The following is a 24,206-nucleotide window of genomic DNA, read 5'->3' as shown; positions in this document are numbered from 1 at the left end:
CCGTTTTTTTTAATTTTTTAATTTTTTTAATTACCCTCTGATGGGGTTTATACATATTACCCTTTGATAGGGTTTATACAGATATCTCCGAAAGATACGAAAAATAAATTACATCATTTAAAAAATAAGGAAAGTAAACCACATCATTCTGGTGGGGTGTTTATTCCTTGCTTTTGCTTTCTCTTTTGCTTTTCTCTTTTCCCTTTTGCTTTCTCAGAAAATAGGGGCATCTTCTTTGCTGTTTTTCATTTTTTTTAATACTGAGCACGGCAAGCTCCACGTTACTGTTAGAAAATCAGACGCTTTGCAATACTAGTGCTGTTGTGGGACTCTTATCTTCTTATTCCCGTGGCTTTTCCCGTTGGTTTTTGGGGAAAGTGGAACACCATTCATAAAACAATTGAGGAATAATCATAAAGAAAACAATAAAGTCTTATCTTCTGCTAGCCATGTTAAGGCTATCTGGAAGTGGGAATTGTATCACCTTTACTTTCCAGAAACTTGTTGAACCAAAGTAGCTGAGACAGGATAGACTTGGTGCTTGTCAGTAACCTCGAACATCTTAACGGCTCGATTGAGGAGCGACTGTTTCGCCTGCCACGTCACGATAGAAGCATTGGCAAGAGCAGCGGCGATAGAAACCACGTCAGTAACCTCTAACATCTTAACGGCACGATAGAAGAGCTGGTCATCAATCTCAATGCTCTCGGACTCAGTCTCCCTGTAGAGTTTGAGCGTGATTGGAGAATCAATCTTGTTGGAGCGGGTAATGGACTGAATGATCAAGCTGTAGTTGACAAAATCAGAGCCATAATTGTCCTGGCGCATGCGGGACATCAAATTGAGGCGGTATTCTCGAGTTCATCGTTGTGAGCACAGACGCCGATGAGGGTCTTCCTGGTCTTTTCGTCCGTCTTCAGCACCAGACCTCACTCGGTAGCCCTCGTTTGTGTCGACAGATGAGGATGAGATTGCCTGCTGAATATTGGATAGTGGCGATGGGGTTGGCATGTGATCACACCACATGATAACTAGTAAAAACACAACATTGCATATGTATTCAAAAGATGATGTTCCACAATCCACATAGATCTAGAAGTGGTGATGCTTCTTCTTTCCATGAGCTTCTTCCTCTTCTTCCTTTGTCTCTTTCTTCTCATGATGCTCATGGAAGGCAAATCCACCCGAACCAACTGCAGCTGCTGCAACAATCTTCTTTTCTATCTTGTGCCTGTAGGCATGCTCTGGGTCTTTCTTTTCATTGTGCTTCTCATGCAAGGCAAAAGTGCCGGCAGCAGCCACACCGACTTTACCGAGGTGCTTGAGATGCTTGTGGTGCTCATCCTCATTCTTGTAATCAAGTTCAGATTCATGAGTGGTGGTGCTGCCATATGCCGCCGTGGTCTCACTGTACCGGCCACCGTCGGGTTTTTCAACTCTTTCCTCAGAGTAAGTAGTGGTCTCGTTATAGCCACCATAGCCGCCGGGACGTCCTTCACCAGAATAAGCATTGGTGTCGCCGTAGCCACCACCTAGGCCGCCGGTACGTCCTTCACTCAGAATAAGCATTTGTGTCGTCGTAGCCACCACCTAGGCCGCTTGTACGTTCTTCACCAGAATAATCATTGGTGTCACCGTAACCACCACCGAGGCCACCGGGACGTCCTTCATATGAGTAGCCAGACTGAGGGTAGTCTGAGGGTTTGTCTTCATCCTTGTGGTGGTGGAAGAGACCGCGATGGTGCTTCTCTTCAGAAATGATAGGTTTTTGGATATTATGCGGAAAACATAATGGTTATGATGAGGATGAGGATTTGTAACGTGGGTTGTGATGGTGTGGTCCGGACTATACAACTTGGTAGGATGCATGATGATATGCCAAAGTTTGGCTTGTTGGGATTATCAGAATGGTTGGTGACTGGTGGGTCCCAATCAGAAGCAACCTGAGTCGTTGATGTTGGATCTGTGGTTGTTAATGAGAGATTAAAGTCGGTCAGCATCTGATTTATCTGTAGATTCACGGTGAAGATCGTGAAGTTTTCACAATGGTGAGATGAAAAAAATGAAAGAGAACCGACATAGCTTTTCGTGTCGTTTCCCACAGATGGCGCCAAATGTTGATGCACAAAATCGGAGGTCTTGGAACAACGTAAATCTGACCGTGAATCTGCAAGTAACATAAATGACACAAGATGTATCGTGGTTCACCCCAAGGTTTGGGCTACGTCTACATTGATTATGTATTTATTTGAGAGTATTTGTGAGGGAGAGAGTGTGAGAGCTTTGCTCTAGATAGGAGAGATTTAGAGTTTGTGTGGGTGAGGATGCCCTTTTATAGAATAAGGGCTTCTCCCCTTTTTACATATTTACCCCTTCTTTTATTACACAATTACATTTAAGTTCCCCGAGTATTTATACGAGGTCTAAATACGAGGCCCTAAATATGGTATAAACAGGAGATAATCCTACTCCGTTGTTTAAGCACATGACTAAGGTAGCATGCACAAGATATGTGGTCCTCCTAGCCCTAGCATTTTAATTTTGTATCAAGAGTTTAATGCTTGCAAAAAATAATGCAAGCCCTTTTCTCGGAGGCAGATTGTCTGCTCTCCTGTTTGGGTGCCCTTCCCATCCCTTCATATTTTGTGCGGTCACAGTTAAGCTACGTCAACATTATATATATATATATATATATATATATATATTATAGAGATAATAAGACAAAAAATAATAAGAATATAAAATGTTGACGTGGCTTAACCGTGACCGTACAAATAGGAGGGGATGAGAATGACACCCAAACAGGAGGGCAGACAATCTGCCTCCCCGTTTCTCTTCATCTTTCCCTTTAATAGAGGAGAGATTATATTGACACATTCCAAATTACTTCTTCTATATTCTTTTAATTTTTTAATATTTTCTACACACCACTAACACTTGATAAAAAAATATTAAAATTTTAAAAAGAATATTAAAAAGTTAAAAAGATATGAGGAAAATAATTTAGGGTGTGTGAATATAATCTCCCTTTATAGATCTATAGCATACCTAACCCTTTATCTGTTTCCGTTTTTGGAACTAAAACTATAGCGTACCCAACTCTTTCTCAACTTCCTATCAAAAGTGGGAAATGTGGACAAATAGCCTAATTTAGACCTCATATAGAATTATAACCATCATTTTAAGTTTATGATAATTAGGAAAGTGTTATTGGTACTTCAAAAATCTCATTATACACTTCTCATAAGTGTATTTTTCTTTCTAAATATAGAAAGTTTAGAGTGTAGATTGAGAATTTTGGAGTGCGAATAACAATTTCCGATAATTATAATAAAAAGTTAATATGAAATTATTAATATACTCTTTAATATACATTATAATTTTGTATTAAAATTAATCTCAATAACTGGCCAGTTAAATCCCCTTCCATTGTCAATTCGCCCACCCTCACCACCACTACCCCGCAGGTGGCGCTTCGAATCCGGAAGAGCCTGCCCTCCCCACCCCACCCTGGTTCAAGATCTGGTGGTGGGTAAAAGTTCTGCAACGAATAAAACGCAAGTCCACATCAACCGTGAAAATCAATCACACTAATGAAAACCAAAAAGTTCAAATTGATCATACACCCATTAACCCATAGCTTTGAAAATAAAAAAATTGAAAACAAAACATAAGATTGCTAGAGGAGGAATTGTTTACTGTACACACAAATGTGGGGGGTGACGTGGTGAGAGAAGGCTGCAGCCGCCAACGTGTGGTGGTCGGGGGTGGGTGGGCGGGCGGTGGAGGACTGAGTAGTGGGATAGGATAGCTGCTAGGTTACGTGTATTTATTTTTTCAACTTTTAATTTAATTTACATTTGATTTGAATTTTATTAATCTGTTTTCAAGCTCTATTCTTTTTAAAGAAAACTAATGAAAATAGCTTGAAAACTTTGAGTTTTAATGATAAGGACAAAATAAAAGGTAAAGTGAATAATACCATGTTTGACTTTTTAGTGTAAAAATATGGTTTTTCATTAAAGTGAACAGTACCGTGGGCTTTTCGTTAAAACTCCCTTCTTTTTATCTCTCAATTTCTATTCTAAGAGTATATCTGTACTTTTACATCAACTTTTGGTTATAATTACTGTAAATTTAAATTAATAGTTATAATTCTATATGAGGTATAAATTAGTTAGTTTTCAAAATTTCCTATCAAAATTTAAGAATGAATCTCATATTGATAGGAGAAGAGATCTTGCATGAGCTTATAAGTTACTCTTCATATTACCTGCCAATTAGGTTTATGGTGGAACCCAACTGCTTTTTTGGTATTAGAGCATATTATCACACGTATGAAGCTCAACGGTCACACGTGCTCCGCATCACTCCTTTGTATTGTTCACATGTAAAGCTTGAAAATTCACCAAATATGATAGGGCGTGTTAAGAATGGATCACATATTAATGAGAGAAATTATCTTGTATAGGTTGATAAGTAAGTTGGGTTACTTCCTAAATTGCCAATTAGTTTTATGATAGAATCTCAACTTTCTTTAAACATTTTTTTATCCGAAACAATAATGGTATTTCATTAAAAGTTAAAACACGATTGCAAAAAGGTTGCCGCTGGGTGCATTTCTCTAGTGACTAAATTCTTGATCTGGAGAGAGTAAGGCACAACAAATAAATCACCAACATGGCCACCACAAACAACACAAAACACAAAAACCGTCGATGCAAATTCATCACAATGGATCGGTTGTGACAAATTCAAGGAAGAACACAAAAAGCCATCACAAAAGTGGGGCCACACAAACCGAACACACTAAAAAATCTCTTGTGAAGTAGCACGTGAGCCCATAGCAACGGTCAACAATGCAAATTACGCGGTTCTATGAAACATGGGAGAGTTCTAACATTTTGACTCCAATGATCACTTTAATTCAATGGTCACAATTTATTTCGAAAGAAAAAAAATTAAAAACAAATCGTTAGAAACTAGGAAAAAAAAATATCAAGAGGAAACAATTAAAAATATTTCCTAACACGCCAAGTGAAAATGCAAAAATTCATCTTCTGTGATAGTAAAGCTATGAGTTAAATTTGTCTCGTGTCTCCAAAAATATTTCTTAATCTAGAAACAAACACCAAAACCATTATTCATCAAAAGTAAAATTGAACATGTGGCACAATCCTAGCGACCTATTCTAAATTAATTCCACTCCCTCTCAAACCACTTTCATGATCCACCACCTCCGAATTCCTCACACAAAAATCTCTCCACTCCTTGATGCTAATCTATCAAAATAGGTGAAAATCCTCTAACATAAGAGAACTAGTATGTATCATGACTAAGAGAGGTTGTGGATATCAAGGGTAATAATAAGTGTACAACTTGTTCCTCTAACCATACGAATCAAAGACCCTTCCTATTACAACTTGCAATGGGCAGGCTTTTTTTTATATTATTATTTTTATTTATTTATAAATAAATTTTTTACTGTTATTAAGAGGAAGGAAGGGTACATTAATTAAGGAGAGAAGATTTTCGAATCATGAACGCATTGGTAAAAATGTCCAACCTATTACATTAATTAAGGAGAGGAGATTTTCAAACCCTAGGCGCATCGGTAGAAACCTAACATTATATCCACTATTATACTGAACCACATGCAAGGGGATTCTATTTAATTAGAAACTTTGACTTTAATTAGGAATAGTTAATTTATTTGTCCTATCAACTTTAACTTTGACATTGTTTGACAGCTTGGATTATACTGACTATTTCAGTCAGATAAGATAAATAGTTGTCGGATAGTACTGACTAAATTAGTCGGGTGTTTGGTGTAGTATCAGACTAATGACCGTATTATTTATACTGTGTTTGGTACTATATCGGATAAGAGGAATTCAAGTATTATTACTTTTAAGATAAAAATTCCTGATTAATGGAAAAAAAATTGTTTTTACAATTAATAATAGGGAACTTTAACGAAAAGCACCTGGTACTATTCACTTTAACGAAAAACCACATTTTTACACTAAAAAGTCAATCCTGGTACTATTCACTTTACCCTTTATTTTGTCCTTATCATTAAAACTCAAAGTTTTCAAGCCTTTTTCATTAGTTTTCCTTTAATAATATTCACAACCACAAAGTGGATCAAATATAAAAAAAGAAAAAAAAGAAGCCTTTTGTCATTTTGAACTTCGATATTGCATTTCCTACTTGTCCTCCATTTAAATCAAATTATTTAAAGAAAAGTAAAAAAAATTGAAATCACCCATTCTCCAGATCTCTCTGCCGCACCACCCTCTCCAAACACCCTTACTCCCTAACCAATTCTTGGCCCAAAGAGGGTTGAAATGCACCGTAGCATCTCCTAATACATCTGAAACCAAGGTTCTAAAAGATGCTAGATGCTAATCAGGCGGCGGGCTGAGGCCTAGCGCTTAGGCGGCTAGGCAAAGCCTAGGCGGAATCTATTGTATTTTGTATAAATAAGTGTCTGTTTATACTTAAAATATATATAATTTCATCATAAACTAAAAAAATAGAATGACATATATGTGGAACAAAAAATAATCGAGAAAAGTATGGAGGCAACACGTGGATTTTAGTGTAAAAAAGATAAAATTACTCTTAAGGCAAACCGAAACTTCTACGCATAAGTAGCAGACAATCATGGCTTAATCAAGGTCAAAAGTGATCAAAATAGGTATTTATTCAAGACCTATTTCATCCATCATCATCAAAATCTCCCTCACAAGGTAAGTCCCAAATTATTTCTCTTAAATTATATTAATTAGCTAATTAATTGATATTAATTATTAATTACCTAATTAATTGTAAATTACACCAAAAAAACCACTAAATGTGGCCAGTTCCATCTCTCCCAAAGGGGCCGGCCACACCCCTATAAATACCACCCAATTTTCTCCAAAAACCTACGTTGAATCCTCTTGCAAAATTCTCTAAATTCTCCAAACACTTTTCCCTCAAAATTCTAACTTTGGCATCGGAGGTTCCAAATCCCCCCATTCATCATGGGCGCGTGAGGCTCTTGACCTTGACCTAAAGTGTTAATTGTTTTGTAGGTGCAATTCTGTCCAAGAAGAAGAATGCGGAAATTTACATCCACAAATTGGTGCTTTCATTGAGAGTTTGATTCACACTCTCGAAGAAGACTCTCGCATTCAACGTTTATAATTTCTCGTTCGTTTGTAGATTTTTCGTACGTTCTACTTCCTAGAATTTTTTATAAAATTATTTGAATAAACGTAAAAGAAAAATACAATGATAAGAAATTTGGAAACCATAACGAACGAAACTTCTTACGTTCAAAGATTCAGATCAAGTGATGGAGATTGCGATGTAGCCCCACCACGACGATCTACAAGGCTCAACGCGACGGCAAGAGGAACAACTTTGCCACCACGGAACACCACCACTATGGCAGCCATGGGGACCACCGTGGTAGTGGGAAGTGGGCCAGCTCTATGGCAACATACTATGGCCTTATGCGCTGCCATTACGTCAGCCCAAACCCAAGACCAGGCCTAGGCCAAGGCACTGGCAGCAGCTGCGCAAGTAGCTCAGTAGGCAGCCCAATCTGTAACCCACGCCGCAAGGCAGCTGAGCCAAGCCCAGTACGAGCAGGCCCAAATTGCTGCCCAAGACGCATCGCACGCCTAAGCCACTCTGACCATTCCCTCAGGCCATATCTAATGCGCTCCCAACGTCGCATCGCGCCTATTCGCCCCACACGTGGCACGACCCACTTCTGCGGCCTAACCCGCTCCCGTGGCTCACTTGGTGATCTCGATCCCGGAGTTCATTACACTTCCCCTACTCAAGGACACTCATACCGTCAAAGCTCTTGCAACTCGAATGACGAACCACACTTGTCTCAACAAGTCATAAAATTGACAAGCGCCCTCGCACAGTAGACGACCTTGGTGAATCAGATTTTACAACGCACCAAGATGTAATGTGCCCTAGATGAGGTGTCCCGAAGCATGACAAGGGCATATGACGAACTTCTCCAGCAGAGTCCCGGTAAGCAGCCCCTCAACCAGCCACGATCCGAGCGTTCTAACAGTTTATGCTCTCGCTTGGGTCATCGAGATAATGTATACTCTCATCTTAACGCGCGGAAGAGTGTGCACTCCCGATCAAGCCCACAGATGAGTATACTTTCACGGTTGAGGCCACACTCCGATTATCAACATGGACAAGCTTCCAGGTGAAGTGTTCATTAAGGTGAAGTGTTCATTCACAACTAGGCTCGCAATGAGCATTTTCCACCTCACATTGAAGTAGGCAGCACAACGGATGAAGAGAAGTAGTCACTCAATCAGACTCAAGTTCAATTGGCAGCCAGCAAATAGCTTAATTGCTTTCCAGGAATGTGCTATATGCATCGCAGCTATGAAATAGATGAGTCGAGCATAAAGAAGAACATCCTAGAGCAATAGGTCACGATCGGGGGCAGTTAAAAGTTCCACTGCCCTAGCAGAGGCAAATTCAATAAGAAGTTGAGAGGCTTCTAATTGAACGATTGTACAATTTCCAGTGCAACAAGGCTGCTGACGATGCGATTCGACAAGACATGACCAACATAGACATGTCACCATTCACTGATGAGATCGAGCGGACAGATCCACCTTGCGGGTTCATTATGCCTCACTTCACTCCGTATAAGGGAGACAAATATCCGAATCGACATCTCAATCACTACTGCAGTACCATGATCCTCTTTAGGAAATACGACGCGCTTATGTGCCAAAATTTTACCACAACTCTACAAGGCGAGGCGCAAGACTGGTTTCACACCCTACTACCACAATCAATCCGGAGTTTCAACAAACTTTCCTTAGTTCTCATTAAGGAGTATTCGTCTAACCGCTCAATCAAAAGGACATCCGACTATCTCTTCAGCATCATAAAAGACCCTTGGGCGACAATTCGCGACTATGTCAAGAGGTTCAAAGCGGAGAAGGCCAAGATTGTTGGCTGTAACGAGGACATAGCAACGTCAACATTCAAAAATGGGCATCTCACCAAACACCATTTATATAGAAAATTGATCATGGGAGAAAAACTGACTCTAACAGCTTCGTATGCTTTGGTGGAAAAACACGCACTACAGAACGAGGCTAAACAGTCTAACAAAAATGAGTCAGAAAAGAAGTGCATGGAACGTTCCCCGACTAGAGAAGAATCAACGCCCAAAACATTCACCAAGTTCATAGTTCCAATCGGCCAAATTCTCCTCAAGCTCAAGAACGAACCTTGGTTCGGGCTGCCGCCACTCATGAAAGGTGATCTTACCAGGCTGGATCATACAAAGTATTGCGCATTCCATTAAAGACCGGGCCACACTACCAACGGTTGCCTAAAGTGGAAGCAGTACCTTAAGAAGCTGACAAATGAGGGTCGGTGTGACAAGTATCTTGACAAGTCAACAATACAGCCTGCACAAATAAGGGAAGTAGAACCCCATTAAAGTTTCTCCAAATAAGTTTGAAGTCTTAAGCAGCTCGACGAACAAGGCCTCGCAAGTCAATGATTATCCAGTTTGTTATGCAGTTTCTACCTTCTAGCATAATTGATTCATTTCTTTATTCTCAATGAAGATTCAAAAAGTTATTCATACGCCTGGCTCAACTGTTGTTTACAACAACTGCTCAAACCCCTATCTGGGTTTGCTCTCTAGTGCAAGAGGGTAAACCAATTCTCTGACACCTATATGGGTATGCTCTCCAGTGCAAGATGATAAACTAATTGCTCTTCAGTACGAAAGGGTAAACCAATTCCCAAACATCCATATGGGTCTGTTTTCCAGTGCGAGAGGGTAAACCAATTCCTCGACATCTATATAGGTTTGTTCTCTAGTGCGATAGGGTAAACCAATTCCCTGACACCCATATGAGTATGCTCTTCAGTGCAAGAGGATAAACTAATTACTCTCCAATGCGAGAGGGTAAACTAATTGTTTTTTAGTGCCAGGGGGTAAACTTATTGCTCTCCAGTGCGAGAGGATAAACTAATTCTCCGACACCTATCTGGGTAAGCTCTCTAGCGCAGGAGGATAAACCAATTTCCCAACACCCATTTGGGTAAGCTCTCTAGTACGAGAAGACCACATAGCTTAAAAGATCGAATGCTTGACGACCAACTAAGCAACAAATGGTCAAGAGGCAACAACCACTTTGTACTTAACAGTTCGCTCATCCGACATTTCATCTTTAGTACCTATATCCTTGACTGATTCATCTACGGCAGTTGAGAAATCAAACTCCAGCAGTGTCTTCATGTTTGGCAAACAACCCAAACTTGGCAGCCCAAACCATGGCCCATGCCACGTCACTTCCTAGGCCCATGCTGAGCCAGTCTTTGGCTTTAGTCAAGCTGAGTAGCACAAGCAAATGACCCTTGCCACACATTCTCCTTGGCCCATACCAAGCCAACTCCTGGCCCCTGTCAGCCAACGTGCTGCACCACCTCAACGGCTATCATTTGGCAGCACCATCCAAGAAGAAGACAAGGAGAATAAAGTTTTTCTTACATTGGAGAGGCGCAGAGAAGGCAAAGAAATCAACGGAAGACCGTTTTTTGCACGGGCAAGAAAATAAAAGTGCTAGAGGAGGGGGAACAAATATCTTCTAGTTTTCTCTCTTTCTTGTAGGGATAAATAATTGCCCTTCGTAGTTGATTTAATCTCCTACTTAAGGTAGGCTTCAATATGCTTTGGATGTGATTTATTTCCCTTTCCTATAAGAATCTAATTCCAAGTCTAAGTGAGAATCTGCATCAAAGTTTGAGATCTCTACACCTGCTGCCCTTTGCTGCGAGCAGCCCAGCAAGTGTGGGGGCATTTGTGGAGCAAAAAATAATCGAGAAAAATATGGAGGTGACATATGGATTCTAGGGTAAAAAGACAAAATTACCCTTAAGGCACACTGAAACTTATACGCGCAAGCAGCGGACAATCATGTCTCAATCAAGGTAAAAAGTAATCAAAATATGTATTTATTCAAAACATATTTCATCCATCCTCATCAAAATCTCCCTCACAAGGTAACTCCTAAATTATTTCTCCTAAATTATATTAATTGATATTAATTTATTAATTAGCTAATTAATTGTAAATTACACCCCAAAAACCACTAAATGTGGCTGGTTCCCATCTTTCCCAAATGGGTTGGCCACACCCCTACAAATACCACCCCATTTTCTCCAAAAACCTAGGTTGAATCCTCTTGCAAAATTCTCTAAATTCTCTAAACACTTTTCTCTCAAAATTCTAACTTTGACATTAGAGGTTCTTCGGCCAAAGCACCCCCCATTCATCGTGGGCGCGTGAGGCTCTTGGCCTTGACCTAAGGGGTTAATTGTTTTGTAGGTGCAATTCTGTCCAAGAAGAAAAATGCGGAAATTTGCATCCACAATATATATTATGAAGTATTGGAACATAATGAAAACATGAGGAGCAAACATCTAAGATTTGTTTTTTTAAGTGTTCAAAAAGTCTCTTACAATTTATTGGAAACAATAAAATGCAAAAGGAAAGTATTCTATTTTCTATCTAAGTGAGTTGAAACCTAGGCAGGTGTCTAGGCAGGTCTAGGAGGGCTAGGCGGGTGCTTCAGCGGTCTAGGCGGGTGACTCAGCAAGTCTAAGCACCATTTCTTAATTTTCAAACGCCTAGGCATTAATCGGGGCAGTGGCCAACCCCCTAATGCCTAGGCGGAGATTTTTAGAATAGTGTCTGAAACTAATTCAAAAACCAGAAATTAAGGAAACTAAATTGCTATCAAAAAACAAAAAAGAGGAAACAAGCAAAATCATAAAACCCATACGAAATCCTTTCGAATTTTCAAATCTTATCATCGTTTCGCAGTCAAGGTTCCAAAACCCAGATGAAATCTTTCCAAATTTGTGCGGTGGTGGTGCGAGTGGTCTCTGTGAGCATCTCCAACTATCAGACAATGAAGGTGACAGGGAGAACAAATCCGGTTGGTGAAGATGAAGATATGGCGAGAAAAGGAGACGGAGAGAAGGGCGATGGCGAGGGAATTTAAGAGAGAGAGCCCAGTTCGTGCGAGAAAGAAGGAAAGAGACCCGACTAATAATACGTCCATTTTGGACAGTTTTAGTAAGAGGGTGTATGTTGTGTAAAATAAGTGGATCAAATTAAATTAGTCTGGTCCAATTTAATACGAGAAGGTGCCAAACACCCGACTCCGTATTAATAGTCCTATCCGGTTTTATATATGGTATACCAAACGAGACCTTTAAGTTGAATGCTTGAGTAGTGTGGTACAAATCTTTGAGTAAATGACTAATTACTCGCCTACAATGTACAAATGATTTTCATTTGCAACAAGACCCTGCACTACGTAAGCAAAATGACGTATGTGATCTACTATAGATTAGACTTATAATCGGAACTGTAGAATTCAATACTCTATCTACTATGATGTTTGAAACTATTATAATAATAAAATCAGTAATATTACTTAGGACATTTTGTATGCACAAATTATTAAATCAAATAGGAAAACAAAACTGGGATTACTTGATAAATGACTGAGCTAGTTTAAGGGTTGTTTGGTAATATGGAGAGTAACTCAATTTTTTATAAATCCTTACATGATTTGGTACTCACTAACGTCAAACTTTGTCCTCACATTCTCACATGCCCTCTCATGGATGACGAATTTTCAAGCCCAACACGTGAACAATACAAATGGAGTGATGTAAAGCACGTGTAGCCGTTGGGCTTCACATGTGAGCCAACATGTTTTGATACCATGAAGAAAGTTGAGGTTCCACTACAAAACCAAATGACAATATAGATAGTAACTCAATCTCTTACAAGTCCTCGCATGCTTAATTGGTCTCTCACATATGTGGGAATTTGTGCTCACATTTTCACACTTAGATATGAAGAAAGTGTATAGGGCAAGAGCTTATCGTGTTTCTTGTACGGCTACATGCATGAGAATGCACCCCACTAAAGCATAGCTAAAGAGCCTTTCTCCTCCACTTACTACGTGTTTAAACTGACTGATGTACCTGTTTAGTGCTTTTAATAATGGTTAATAATTGAGATCAATAGAAGCTGGACCAGGGTTTAGGACTTGAGTGATGAATTTACATACAGATGCAGTTGCCGTCCACAAAGATGTCAACATAACCTTTCTTAGAGCTCCTAATGACTCTACTAATTAGTAGAGGGGAGTTATTAGCTACTTCACTAAACTGTCTTTTGGGAACTTCCATTCAAATTCCAAATCAACGGATATAAGAGAAGGAAATTTAGATGGATTGGACTTGAAGAATAATATTCAACTAGAGAATGACCCTTATTAGGTTTGGAGGAAGCTCTCTTGGATCAAGTTTTAGGTCTCATGAGTCGTAGTTACTGTGGCTATGCACTTGTACGCTCTCATCGCTTTCAACTAAAATCTTAACTGCGGAACCTCTTTAGGATTGATTAGTTTGGCGGGTAGGATTAAGTAGTGGGAGTGGATTAGTTGTGTTTTTGTCTCTTTATGTAAAGTCTAGGGTTTAGGTAGGGAGTGGTCTCAATTGAAGATAAAATTAGTTAAGGTGGTAGTATGAACATGTGAATAGAAGACGTACATATACTCCGGTTAGAAGATGCGATTATGAGACAAAGACTTTGACAAAGGGTAGAGGAAGATCTAGGGAGACTTGGAAAGAGAATAAAAAAAAAAAAGATATGGAGTACTTGGTACTAACGGAAGACTTGATGCAAAAACAAGTCCAATAGCGTTTTAGAATTCATATAGCCAATCTTACTTAGCGGAATAAAGCTTGATGGTTGTTATTGTTATTGTTGTTGTTATGTAAGGTTCCTTGTTTGAATCCTATCTGATGTATGGTACTTAAAAATCAACAACGTTGGTTGAAAATAATCAATACCACACTTCCATGATCATATTATGTGCATTTTCGTAGGATTACTTATCCTACTTGTACTTAATCTCACTACTTCGACCTTGTGGCCTCGGGATTAAGACACCTAACTCAATACAATATTCGGGGACCTCAACGCCATGGATAATGCTCATTAAAATTGAATTCAAAGAATATAGGAGAAATTAGGTTTTCATTCCTCTTTTTGTTACTTCATTGATTAAAATCTTATTTCTTTTCAATTTTTGATTAAGGTCATTGAGTATTAATAACATCATTAATTATTTCAATAATACAATATTTTTAAATATATTCCTTTAGTGTTAAAAATGTTACAATTAGTATATTTATATTTATGGCTATTTTTATCATATATTTTTATTTTTAGTTTGTACCCATTTTTAATTTGCAAACCTTTTTTAATTTGTACCAATTTTCGTTTTCAGTTTTAATTTGTACCCACATATATATATATATATATATATATTTTTTTTTTTTTTTGTATTTGTGCCCATGTGTTTACCTTCACGTGACATTATATAATTAATCAATGATAGAAAAATTACGTATAGTATATTTATGTTTTATGGCTAAACTTTGTATCATATATTTATATTTTTAGTTTGTAGTTTTGTACCCACTTTTAATTTGCAACTTTTTTTTTAATTTGTAGTATTTTCTTTTTAGTTTTAATTTATACCCATGTATTAATTTCTTTTTGTGCCCATATTTTTTTTAAATTTCATTTGTACTCATAATTTTTTAGTTTTAATTTATACCCATTCTTCTTTATTAATGTACCAATTTTTTTCTTGTAAAATGTACCAATTTTTTTTAACACTCTGGATACATTCTTTTGCCATTTATTATTTCTTATTGTTACATAGTTTTTATCCATTTATTCAATCAAAATGTTTGAATTTTTTTTATTGTAGCCGTTTCTAATAGTATTATAATCAAGGATTTTAAATTTATATGATTATAAATCTCATAAAATATCAAACAATTAATGGAAAAACTATAAAAATATAAATAGTAATAGTAATATAATGAGGTGTACAAAGTTAAGGGATTTTGATCAAACTTTGAATATCATTAAGGTTTTAGTCAAAGAGTGTTAAGAACTAAGGACCGCATCCAAAGTATCCCAAGAATATATTACCAATCCATCGCCCTAATCATGTTTAGCATTAAAAGGAGTATTGGATTAACATGCAGAACTCTTTTCTCTTTCCGCACACCCTTATTTGTTATTTTGTCTTTAATGTTACGCACTTACAATTCAATGAATCCATAATCCCATATTATCTCATCAAGGCGTGTGCTATCCATACATCCTTTTTTACTTCATACACTCCCTCTTAATTTGTGAACGTTGAATCGATTGAATTAAAGAATATCAAATGACAAAAATTAACAGAAAATATGTAAAAAGTAAAAATAAGTGCATGAATATCACAACCCTCTCATCAATGCCATACATTAAGAAGCCCAATTGTCCTTTAACTGGGAAGTTGAAACTGGGTCTGTTGAGCCCTGAATGGAGTTTTCACCCTTCAGAAAGCTTCTCACAAAGGCTTAAGTAATCGTGGTTGACCGTGGGCCACTATAAAGTCAAACAGACGGTACTAGGCCCAGATTCGCAGGCCCAATAGTACTAAACAAGATTGCTAGATGGAATTTCTTCTCATTGCTTGAGAAACAGAACCATTTTTCTGGCAGAAACTTTGATAGAATTTTATTTTTGGCCAAATCGTTTACCTTTTCTGTCCAATTGATGACAATTTGAACCAAGATTTGAGAAGAAATTGAGGTACGTTTCGATGATAAATGTATCAAAAACTTTCTTTTAATCATTTCCTGTAAAAGTGTCTTTAATTAATGTATACCATGTGTTGCATATGAAGGACTTTGTGTTGTCCCAATTTGTAGGATCAGAGCATTTCTGTGAACCCTCACCCCATTTTCTTGTAATAATCTTGACTTTCATGTGAATGTACAACCTAATTGGGCGTGTTGATATAAGAATTAGACCCCTTCTATCTACTAGGGTTTCATTCATATTCTTAGATTGTGAGAATACCTGCAATTACACAGACCCCTAGATTCGAGAGGAGGTATCCCAATAAAGATATCTCCATTTGGAGAAAAAAACTGGATCAATTATTGAAGAAATAACACCGTCTAACAGATACATGAAATCTCTTGTCTTTTGTATTTTTCATTTTATATATGATTTCAGATATGTGAGTTGTTCTAGTAGGACAACGTATCGAAGTTTCTCTCTATATATGATGTAGTTTCATGATCAATGCAACTTTACAAAAAGAGTTGGAGCAGAATTAGCTAATGCTCTCTATGTTATGGATGATGATGATGACGACGATGACGGGTTTCCACAAGTGGTTGGAGCATTATCAAAAGGTGATAGAGATGTAGGTGGGACGTTAATGGACTATTATCACACCCGTGGAGAGAGAGAGAGAGAGAGATCATGCATGGCCTCCTCATCAACCATCAAGGTTTTTAAATCAAGTGTATACACCCAGCACCTTTTCTTATCTTTTTCTTGTCCCTCTTTTCTTTCTTTCCATCTAATAAGAAAATAGTAGCAGCAGCAGCAGCAGCCATATACATCCTTCAAGCAGAAACTTCACAATTTTTTCGTACCAAAATATTAATTATTGGTTCAAATTTCTATCTTGTCACACCAGTCACCAGTTTTCCAGATCACCAAGTTTTTATTAGGTGCAAAATTTACGACTTCTTTCTTCTTCTCATTGTTTTATTTTCTTTGTTTCTTTCTTTTCCGATATAATTCAAAGTGTGTTGATCGAGTCTAATGGAGAGTGACGAACAAGTAAGCAAGAAGGACGTGATAAAGGTGGGGATTCCATCGGATCATCAGACTGATCAAGTCGTGTGCGCAGGGCTTATGAGACAGCAGAGCATGACCAAGAACAATTGCCTTTGCTCCCCGACCACGCATGAGGGTTCGTTCCGTTGCAGGCTTCACCGGGCCCCGAGCCTCCAGCGGACGAAAAGCCTGAGCTATGCTTCCCCCCGAGCCCAAGACCCAGCGTCTAAGGCTGGCTTCTAATGCAACCTACCTCTGCTCATCACCATGATCCTAAGCTTGTAACGCTAGCTGTAACGATCCAATGAAAAATAAGAGCGTTACTATATGTATTATTTATATCATATATGGCATGGCTCTTTGCTAAAGTTCGGAAATTTTGTATTTTCTCTGTACTTTGTAACCATCCTTCTTTTGTATTGAGAATTAAAAAGATGGCATTTTATCAAGGGTTTTATAAGGATAATTCATTTATTAAGTGACATGGGCAATCGCTGTAAAACCTAGCACATCTGTAGTATAATTTATATAGAATTTCTTCACTAAAAGGGCGATCCCAAACTAATAAGGCTCTCTGCTTTGTGATGGTCCCAAGGGGGAACGTCTACCGTACACAGCCTTACACTTGCTTTTTGCAAGGAGGCTGTTTCTACAATTCTACTACTTGAAATATATTTTGAATGAAATCTGGTTGGTTCTTCTATGGTTTGTGTCTTATTGCAATACTTGAAGCTCTGTGTGTGTCAATGTTTTTCTATACAATTCGACATTTACTTAAGTTCCTCATATAATGGAATGGCCTTACTAACTGAATGATTGGGGAAAAAAAATTTAAGACAATGAAATTGCAAAGTAAAATACATTTGTTTTCACACAATTCTGGAGAATGTGAAGGAAAACTGTAATAAAACATGATGACGGTAATCATATTGAAAATATTGAAAGGACAACGATCGCCGCCACAATTATGTTATGTGTCGTGTCACCGACTTAGCAAGTGTCCTCTACTAAGTTCAAACCATACAGGGATATTCGTAATTGTAGGTTATTGTAGTATTACCTCAACGTGCTATCCTGCACATCTCGCACATAATTCATTTGGCTTGTATCGAGCTAAACAACACCAAATTATGAAGCACCAAATCAAAGGTTACAAGTACATACGAGGGAAATTCCATCTCTCTCTGTAGTCTGTACGACTTTCCCCAAACAGTAAGATGTCTGTTTCTGCATGCAGAATTCGATCTCAATGATATATTGGCATCTGACTCACTATATTCCTAATAGCATTCCAACAAGACAATAGCAATGGAATTCCTATTGCTCTAATCATTTTTGGATGGCAAACATGGAACTTTACGTATCAACAGGAGAATGAAAGTGACCCCAATTTGTTCTTGCCGATTGGAAGTCTCAGTTGAATTGCCAAGGATGGTTAAAATTATTGCATGTAAAATCCAAAAGCAAGCAAGGCAACATTTGTCTATCGATTGTACTTAGTTTCTGCAGATAATCACCAATAATTGTTGTGGGCGTCGTTGAGATTATTGCTAAAATATGAGGAAATATTCTGAATTGTATTTGTCTTCTCCATACGGAAGAATATAAATAGGATTACACGCAGCGGATTATACAAATTAAGTCGTAATTCTAGAAAAATCGAATTTACAATAAGTCAACTAAGCTCAATTGTGTTGAGCTTACCTTAACATCCGGCACCAAAGGATGAACGCGCGATAGCATAACTGCTTAAAAAGTCTTGAGCCGCTCAGTAATTTTGAATTGGATATTTACATTCTAACACGATCGGATGCTTGTATTGTAACATGAGCAACCTTTTAGTAGGTGCCAAATAGGCTTTGACATTATGATTAGTTCCATGCAACACAGGACCAGGTAGTTTGATGTCATCTTCAATTTGATAAAGATTGTAAAAAACAAGAAATTTGAGGTGAATGTCGGCCAGTTGATGGGGTATGATTGTTGTAAAGACCGTATTTGTAAAATATGAACCAAGATCCTCTCCTGAGCAGTTCCCTAGGGATCCCGCAATCATGTCCGTTCATCGTATATCGTGCGGTCAGAAATTATTTAAAACTTAAATTTTAAAATTCAAATATAAATAGTATCTAACGAAAACTGACCGCACGATATAAAATGAACGGACAAGATTGCGGGATCCTTAGGATCCCTAGAGAACTGCTCAGGAGAGGATCCTAGTTCGTAAAATATCATTCAATTTGGAGATCATTTTGTCATTTATACATGTTAAACTAATCAACGGTTTTAGTAACAAGTATCATCTTCACGATGAACTGTTCATTTGTGTTATGCATATGAATAGCTAAAACATCTCCATACTAACTAATTTTTTGTAGGATCAGGATCCTCTCTTGAACTTAGGAGGCTGAGCCTCCTGAGAATATCACACGGACCATTGATTTTGGATCAAACGGCTACAATTATTATAACTTTTAGAGGAGCCCCTTGTTTGTACCCATTGGATAAAAAATCAACGGTTCGTGTGATCCTAAGTTCAGGAGATGATCCTGATCCTTTTTTGTATATATAATCTTTAGATAATGATAAAAATAATGAACGGTTCAAATTATGAGCTCTGACGATATCGTAAGTGATGAGACAAGTAAATTCCCCATAAAAGACCCAAACATTATTCATCTAGATTTTACTCCAGGTAAATAATTTTTTGTCTCTTCTTGTATGCTTTTTTGACTTCTTTACTTTAAATCCTTTAATGGTGCTTTGTTCACAGCAACTTGTTTCAACTTTGCAAAAGATTTCCCTAAACCAACCGAAAAAAAAGTACATAATTTTTCTGAGAGAAAATATAAGTTTCTATTATACAGTGGAATTTAATTTGCAGAAATTCCAAAACTACAGCAGTGCATTTAGTCAGGTACATGAACTCCCCTCTCACAACGCAGGAATAAAATCTGATTAGAAGGTGAGGATCCAATGGAGGTGCAGCTAGGAGAAAGACAGGTGTTGCAGATTCATGGACAGTGACAACAAAATTGGTCCCACAAATGGTTTGATCTAGTACAACGAATTGAGATTTGCAGCAGCCACTTGATCATGCCCTGAAGATCTTCTTTCTTATTACAAAAGATTACATGACCATTAACTAATGCACATTGGAATCCTTCTTAATTTTTGTTCCTAGTAAGTTTACAAGGAATGAGGGGAGCGAAAAAGCATAGTATTATATGTTGTTCTTCGGAATATTTGGATTACCGCATTCCAGCTTGGAGAGAACTTACTTACACCGAAGATATCACTAATGGTGTGCTAGGGAAAACAAATTAAACAAAAATTACTCAGTTCTTTTCACTGCTAGTTCTGTTTATGGACCACAACTTACTGAACATTCTTTTGGGTTTAGCAGGAAGTGAGCAAAGAGATTTGAACTTAGAATTTCTCCCAATTCCATCAGGATGCATATCATTGTCGTCCAAATCATCGTCTTCATCCAGTTTCATTCGTAAAGTTGACGACTTTGACTTTGGCGATTTCAGGCCTGAAACGCTCCATTGATCCTCCGCCGGAACAATACTAGCGTTGCTTATAGAGGGCGGAGGCCTCGATGGATCAATGTTATGTGTGGCTAGCAGTGCCCTAATGTTGCTAGGCAGCTCGGTCACTTTGCCGCCAGCCATGGCGGCTTTAGCTTGCTCAAAGAAAAGAACTTGGACCACCACTCTTAGTGGGAGCAGCTCATTTTGTGCAGCATGCATGCAGACCTCCATTGAGAGCTTTTTGCAGTCTAGAATTCTGCAAAGCCTCTTCCTTTCACTTTTGTTTAGGTCCGGATGTGCCTGATTCGAGGGCATAACAATAATTAGCGAATTTTCTATAAGTAACATCAATAAAGACCAACTCAGAGCATAGAACAAAATTTAATGAAAAGAAATTATGATTAATTATTATGCTATTGAAAATGTGGACTCACCCCTTCTAAATTTCCAGTGGATCAACCTAATCCTAACTTATAACAAGTTGTGATGATGACAAGATTTTAAGGTCAAGAGAGTTGGTTATCTAATGGTGTCCCACATTTGGAAATTTGACAATGAAATATACCTAGAAATCTAACACCATAGTGGCCCGTCCATCGATGGATAAAACAGATTGTCAATATGTTATGGATAATAGTCAATGTTATTGTCGTCAAAAAATGTATAGACATGTTATATTTTCATTTTCGAACAGACTATCAATATGCTATAGATAATATGTCAGTGTTATTGAGTAGACATGTTATATCTTCGTTTATGAACGTCCTGTGCAGATATTTTGTAAGACAGTAAAACATGAATTGAGGTAAATTTGAGATCAAGTAACTTGTTATTACCTTGAGGTAAATGTCAATTGCTCTGTAGAGATCATCATGGTCAAGCCTTGCAAACTCTGGTATTGCCTCAGCAATTGCAATGAATTTTGAGAGGGACAGATTGACATCCCGGGCAATCTCCTGAAGATATACATCTATAATCTTGGCCACCTTCAGCTTCGAGCTATGTGACGCCGAGGAAGATCTCCGGCTCTCCTGAAACTCAAAATCAATGTTCTCCGCAGAGCGAGACCTCCTCCTTTCGAAACCAAGCTTGGACCTCGGAGGACTAGTTGGGGGGCTCTGCCCCTGCTGCAAGAAGTGCTCCAAAATTGTCATGACTATGTCCACATCATATCGCGTGTCGCTTTCGCACGACGCAGAGGGGATTAGCAAGTCATTGACTGTTGCATCATCCAATTGAAGCCCTACCCTTCTAGCCAACTCCATTTTTGAAGAAGAAGAAGCATTGAGAATGTTGGCTGCCTTTAAAAGTTTAAGCAGAAAGCTAGTGGAAGCAGCACCTTTTTCGACTGGAACTAAACTGACGATGGACTCCAAGATCAACCTATGCTTTGAGGTTAAATCATTGGCAGAGTCTGAATCCGAATCCGACGCTGCTTGTCGATGATCACATTCGTTTTTTGATATTTTAGGCAACCATCGAGCCGCATAAATTTTCAATGCATCTCCAATGAGACTAGAGGGAATTTTCCCACCAGATTTTATAGCAATCATAGTTCTCCAATACAAATCAATCCCCAATTCTGCAATGTCCTCAGCCCACCATCCCCTGCCTGCAGGCCTACCATTATGCCGGAGGCTCTCGGAGCCATTGCACGACACAATGTCATCTCTGCCCCTCCTGGAATAGCTGTGCGACAGGCTAACTTTGGAAGGGTTTGTGAGGACTTTTGTGGCAATTGCTTCAATGCACCTCGATGTGATTCCAAGCTCCTCCGACCACAGAGGAAATGCCTTTGTGCTCTGAAGCGTGGCAATTGAGTCCCTCCAACCGTGGAGGATGCAGGAGTTGAAGAACACCTCCAGTTTGTATATAAGGTTTCCCTTCTCGACGTCCTCGGTCATCTGCAGGTACTCAGCGGCACAGCGAGAAGCGACAATGTTGTAGGCGCTGAGAGTGATAGTGATGCCGTAGCAGAACTTTGCGCAGAGCTCGAAAGCCTCGACGCTACTGGGAAAGTCATGGAGCTGGATTATGTGGTGGTTTGAAGATTCTTGGTACTCAGAGCAGAGCCTCTGCAGCCTCAAACACTTGGATAACAGAGGAAACTGTGTGACAAGTGGAAAAAAGAACAATTTTGAGAAAACCCCATGTGTGACATTGAACTTAAATTACATCAAAACATGAACTTCAAGAAATCCCATAAATTTATTTTTGTGAAAAGTAGTACGTGTGTACCTTGTGAAGCAAATATCTGCTTCCTTTCACTTGAATTATGAGATCACTTGAAACTTCAGAGGAGACTGACCTGAATCGAACAACAACAAAAAAAAAAATATCTTTAGTACCTCTGATTAATTGAACAAAAATAATTTTCATATTGAATCGGAAAATTCATAAAAAATCTTACCTTACAGCCTCAGTAGTGTAGAAAGTATCCGGCCGGGATCCAAGTTTCATAAACTTCATGGCTTATTCCTCTGTTTTCTTCTTATGTGCTCATCAGAAGCTCCTTAACAGATTTTTAACTATAATTTCCCCCTATTTAATTAGAGATTAAGTCAAAGAGAGCTCAGCCTTAAAAAAAAAAAACTTCAATAACAGAAAAGAAAAAGAAAAAGAAGGGTTTTGTTGGATGAGATATGATGATATATCGAAGAACAGAGGAAACCAAGAGCTATTGTTTTGTGGGTGTGAGAGTAAATGAGTTTTTATATATGTGTGTGTGTGTGTATATATATAATCAGAAAGTTGTTTAAAATGGCAAAACTCAGACTCAGAGGAGGATCAAATTGAACAACAGCAAAGTCCAGGTCCTATCAGTCAAATTCTATACCCCATGTGACCTGGACATGCAAACAAAGAAACCCAAGTCACTCTGCAATCCCAACCAAATCACACACACACAGAGCAAATCCCCAACAGGTCAATCAAATTAAAAAAAAACAAAACAAAACACTGAACTAAAACTGCTCTAAACCAGGTAGACAAATCAAGATTATGTGTAGAGAAAATCAGTAACGGAATGATCTCTCAAGATTGCAAATTACAGAGACAGAAGCTGCTGCCAAACACTGGTGGGTGAATGAAAACTTTTCCTAGAAAATAAAAATTTCCTGGAAAAAGTAAGGTTTGTGGTAACTCGGAAGGGTTGGCATGGCTATGACAGCGTGCATTTTCCCATAGGAAAGTCCCACGTGCTTGTCAAGAGCCCACTTGCGCCCATCTCTCTTATGATTGCCGCACCATTTTTAAGGGAATTGTTAGCAGTAAGAACCCCTGCTCATCCCCTCTTTTTATTATTTTTGTCAAACACTATTTTATACGCAATATCGTATGTCTCTTTGCTTTGCAATTATTAATTTCTAAAAGGGAAATACCAGAGAGGGGTTGAATTAATTGAAAAACTAAAGAGAATTGTGTTTATACTTTTGAATTAAAAAAAAAAACAATATATATAATAGAGAAATATTAGCAATGCCCCCATGAAATAAAGTGTCGTAACTGCCCTTGTGTTTTGCTGCATTATCGAAACTACCCTTTTATTTGCATTTATAGTATATGGCCCATGAATGTGAAACTTTGAATATTATTGGTGTGTGACATGAAGAAGCATGCATGAATTATGAATATGATGTTATATATATATAATGGGGCAAATGATAGCTTTTCTTTGGTCCTAAACATTATTTAATTAATGGGATATAAATCATATTCCGTGAATTATGAATGTGATGTTATAATGTGACCAACTAATATCATATTTTGGCAGTTGAAGGTCATCCTACCACATTATTTCACATCGGATTATTTAGGGTTTGAGATTTTTTTTCTTTTGGGTTCATATTTGTGTACATTTCTTGATACAGTAGAATTAT

General features: G+C 38.1%; 3 protein-coding genes and 1 long non-coding RNA gene across 7 annotated transcripts; 2 read left to right on the top strand and 2 right to left on the bottom strand.

The window, feature by feature from the left end:
* Nucleotides 1-319: 319 nt before the first annotated feature.
* Nucleotides 320-1,826, bottom strand: LOC126607998 (abscisic stress-ripening protein 1-like). Its single transcript, XM_050275735.1, has one exon. It carries the CDS (start codon nucleotides 1,567-1,569, stop codon nucleotides 1,093-1,095), a length of 477 nt encoding a protein of 158 aa, XP_050131692.1. The 5' UTR covers nucleotides 1,570-1,826; the 3' UTR covers nucleotides 320-1,092.
* Nucleotides 1,827-8,003: 6,177 nt separating this feature from the next.
* LOC126607861 (uncharacterized) lies at nucleotides 8,004-9,355 on the top strand. The gene is made up of 2 exons (XM_050275565.1): nucleotides 8,004-8,117; nucleotides 8,561-9,355. The coding sequence occupies exons 1-2, from the start codon at nucleotides 8,004-8,006 to the stop codon at nucleotides 9,353-9,355; spliced, it is 909 nt and encodes a 302-aa protein (XP_050131522.1).
* A 6,286-nt stretch (nucleotides 9,356-15,641) lies between these two features.
* On the top strand, nucleotides 15,642-17,241 carry LOC126607999 (uncharacterized). Of its 3 annotated transcripts, XR_007617739.1 has the most exons (3): nucleotides 15,642-15,748; nucleotides 16,178-16,472; nucleotides 16,761-17,241. It is a non-coding gene; the product is annotated as an uncharacterized LOC126607999 (long non-coding RNA). The 3 variants fall into 3 exon arrangements; XR_007617738.1 differs by lacking the exon at nucleotides 15,642-15,748 and having other exon boundaries at nucleotides 15,757-16,457; XR_007617737.1 differs by lacking the exon at nucleotides 15,642-15,748 and having other exon boundaries at nucleotides 15,757-16,472.
* Nucleotides 17,242-19,623: 2,382 nt separating this feature from the next.
* LOC126607996 (BTB/POZ domain-containing protein At1g67900-like) lies at nucleotides 19,624-23,601 on the bottom strand. Of its 2 annotated transcripts, XM_050275733.1 has the most exons (5): nucleotides 23,379-23,601; nucleotides 22,739-22,869; nucleotides 22,567-22,636; nucleotides 21,165-22,436; nucleotides 19,624-20,628 (listed from the first exon to the last, which is right to left on the bottom strand). In XM_050275733.1, the coding sequence occupies exons 2-5, from the start codon at nucleotides 22,795-22,797 to the stop codon at nucleotides 20,131-20,133; spliced, it is 1,899 nt and encodes a 632-aa protein (XP_050131690.1). In that variant the 5' UTR covers nucleotides 22,798-22,869; nucleotides 23,379-23,601; the 3' UTR covers nucleotides 19,624-20,130. The 2 variants fall into 2 exon arrangements, with proteins under 2 accessions (XP_050131690.1, XP_050131688.1); XM_050275731.1 differs by having other exon boundaries at nucleotides 22,739-23,601.
* Between the last annotated feature and the right edge of the window lie 605 nt (nucleotides 23,602-24,206).

This window comes from Malus sylvestris, chromosome 16 (genome assembly GCF_916048215.2).
Source record: "Malus sylvestris chromosome 16, drMalSylv7.2, whole genome shotgun sequence".
In the NCBI taxonomy this organism is placed as follows: domain Eukaryota; kingdom Viridiplantae; phylum Streptophyta; class Magnoliopsida; order Rosales; family Rosaceae; genus Malus; species Malus sylvestris.
The sequence above is the reverse complement of the archived record's forward strand: the minus strand, read 5'-3'. Positions and strand labels throughout refer to the sequence as shown.

Coding starts and splice junctions, on each gene's coding strand:
- LOC126607998 (XM_050275735.1), bottom strand. CDS start 1,569: ATGCTTATTCTGAGTGAAGGACGTACCGGCGGCCTAGGTGGTGGCTAC.
- LOC126607861 (XM_050275565.1), top strand. CDS start 8,004: ATGACAAGGGCATATGACGAACTTCTCCAGCAGAGTCCCGGTAAGCAG. Junction 8,118..8,560: donor GCTTGGGTCATCGAGATAAT/GTATACTCTCAT, acceptor TACAATTTCCAG/TGCAACAAGGCTGCTGACGA.
- LOC126607996 (XM_050275731.1), bottom strand. CDS start 22,797: ATGAAGTTTATGAAACTTGGATCCCGGCCGGATACTTTCTACACTACT. Junction 22,437..22,566: donor GCAGATATTTGCTTCACAAG/GTACACACGTAC, acceptor CTTGTCACACAG/TTTCCTCTGTTATCCAAGTG. Junction 20,629..21,164: donor CAATTGACATTTACCTCAAG/GTAATAACAAGT, acceptor CCCTCGAATCAG/GCACATCCGGACCTAAACAA.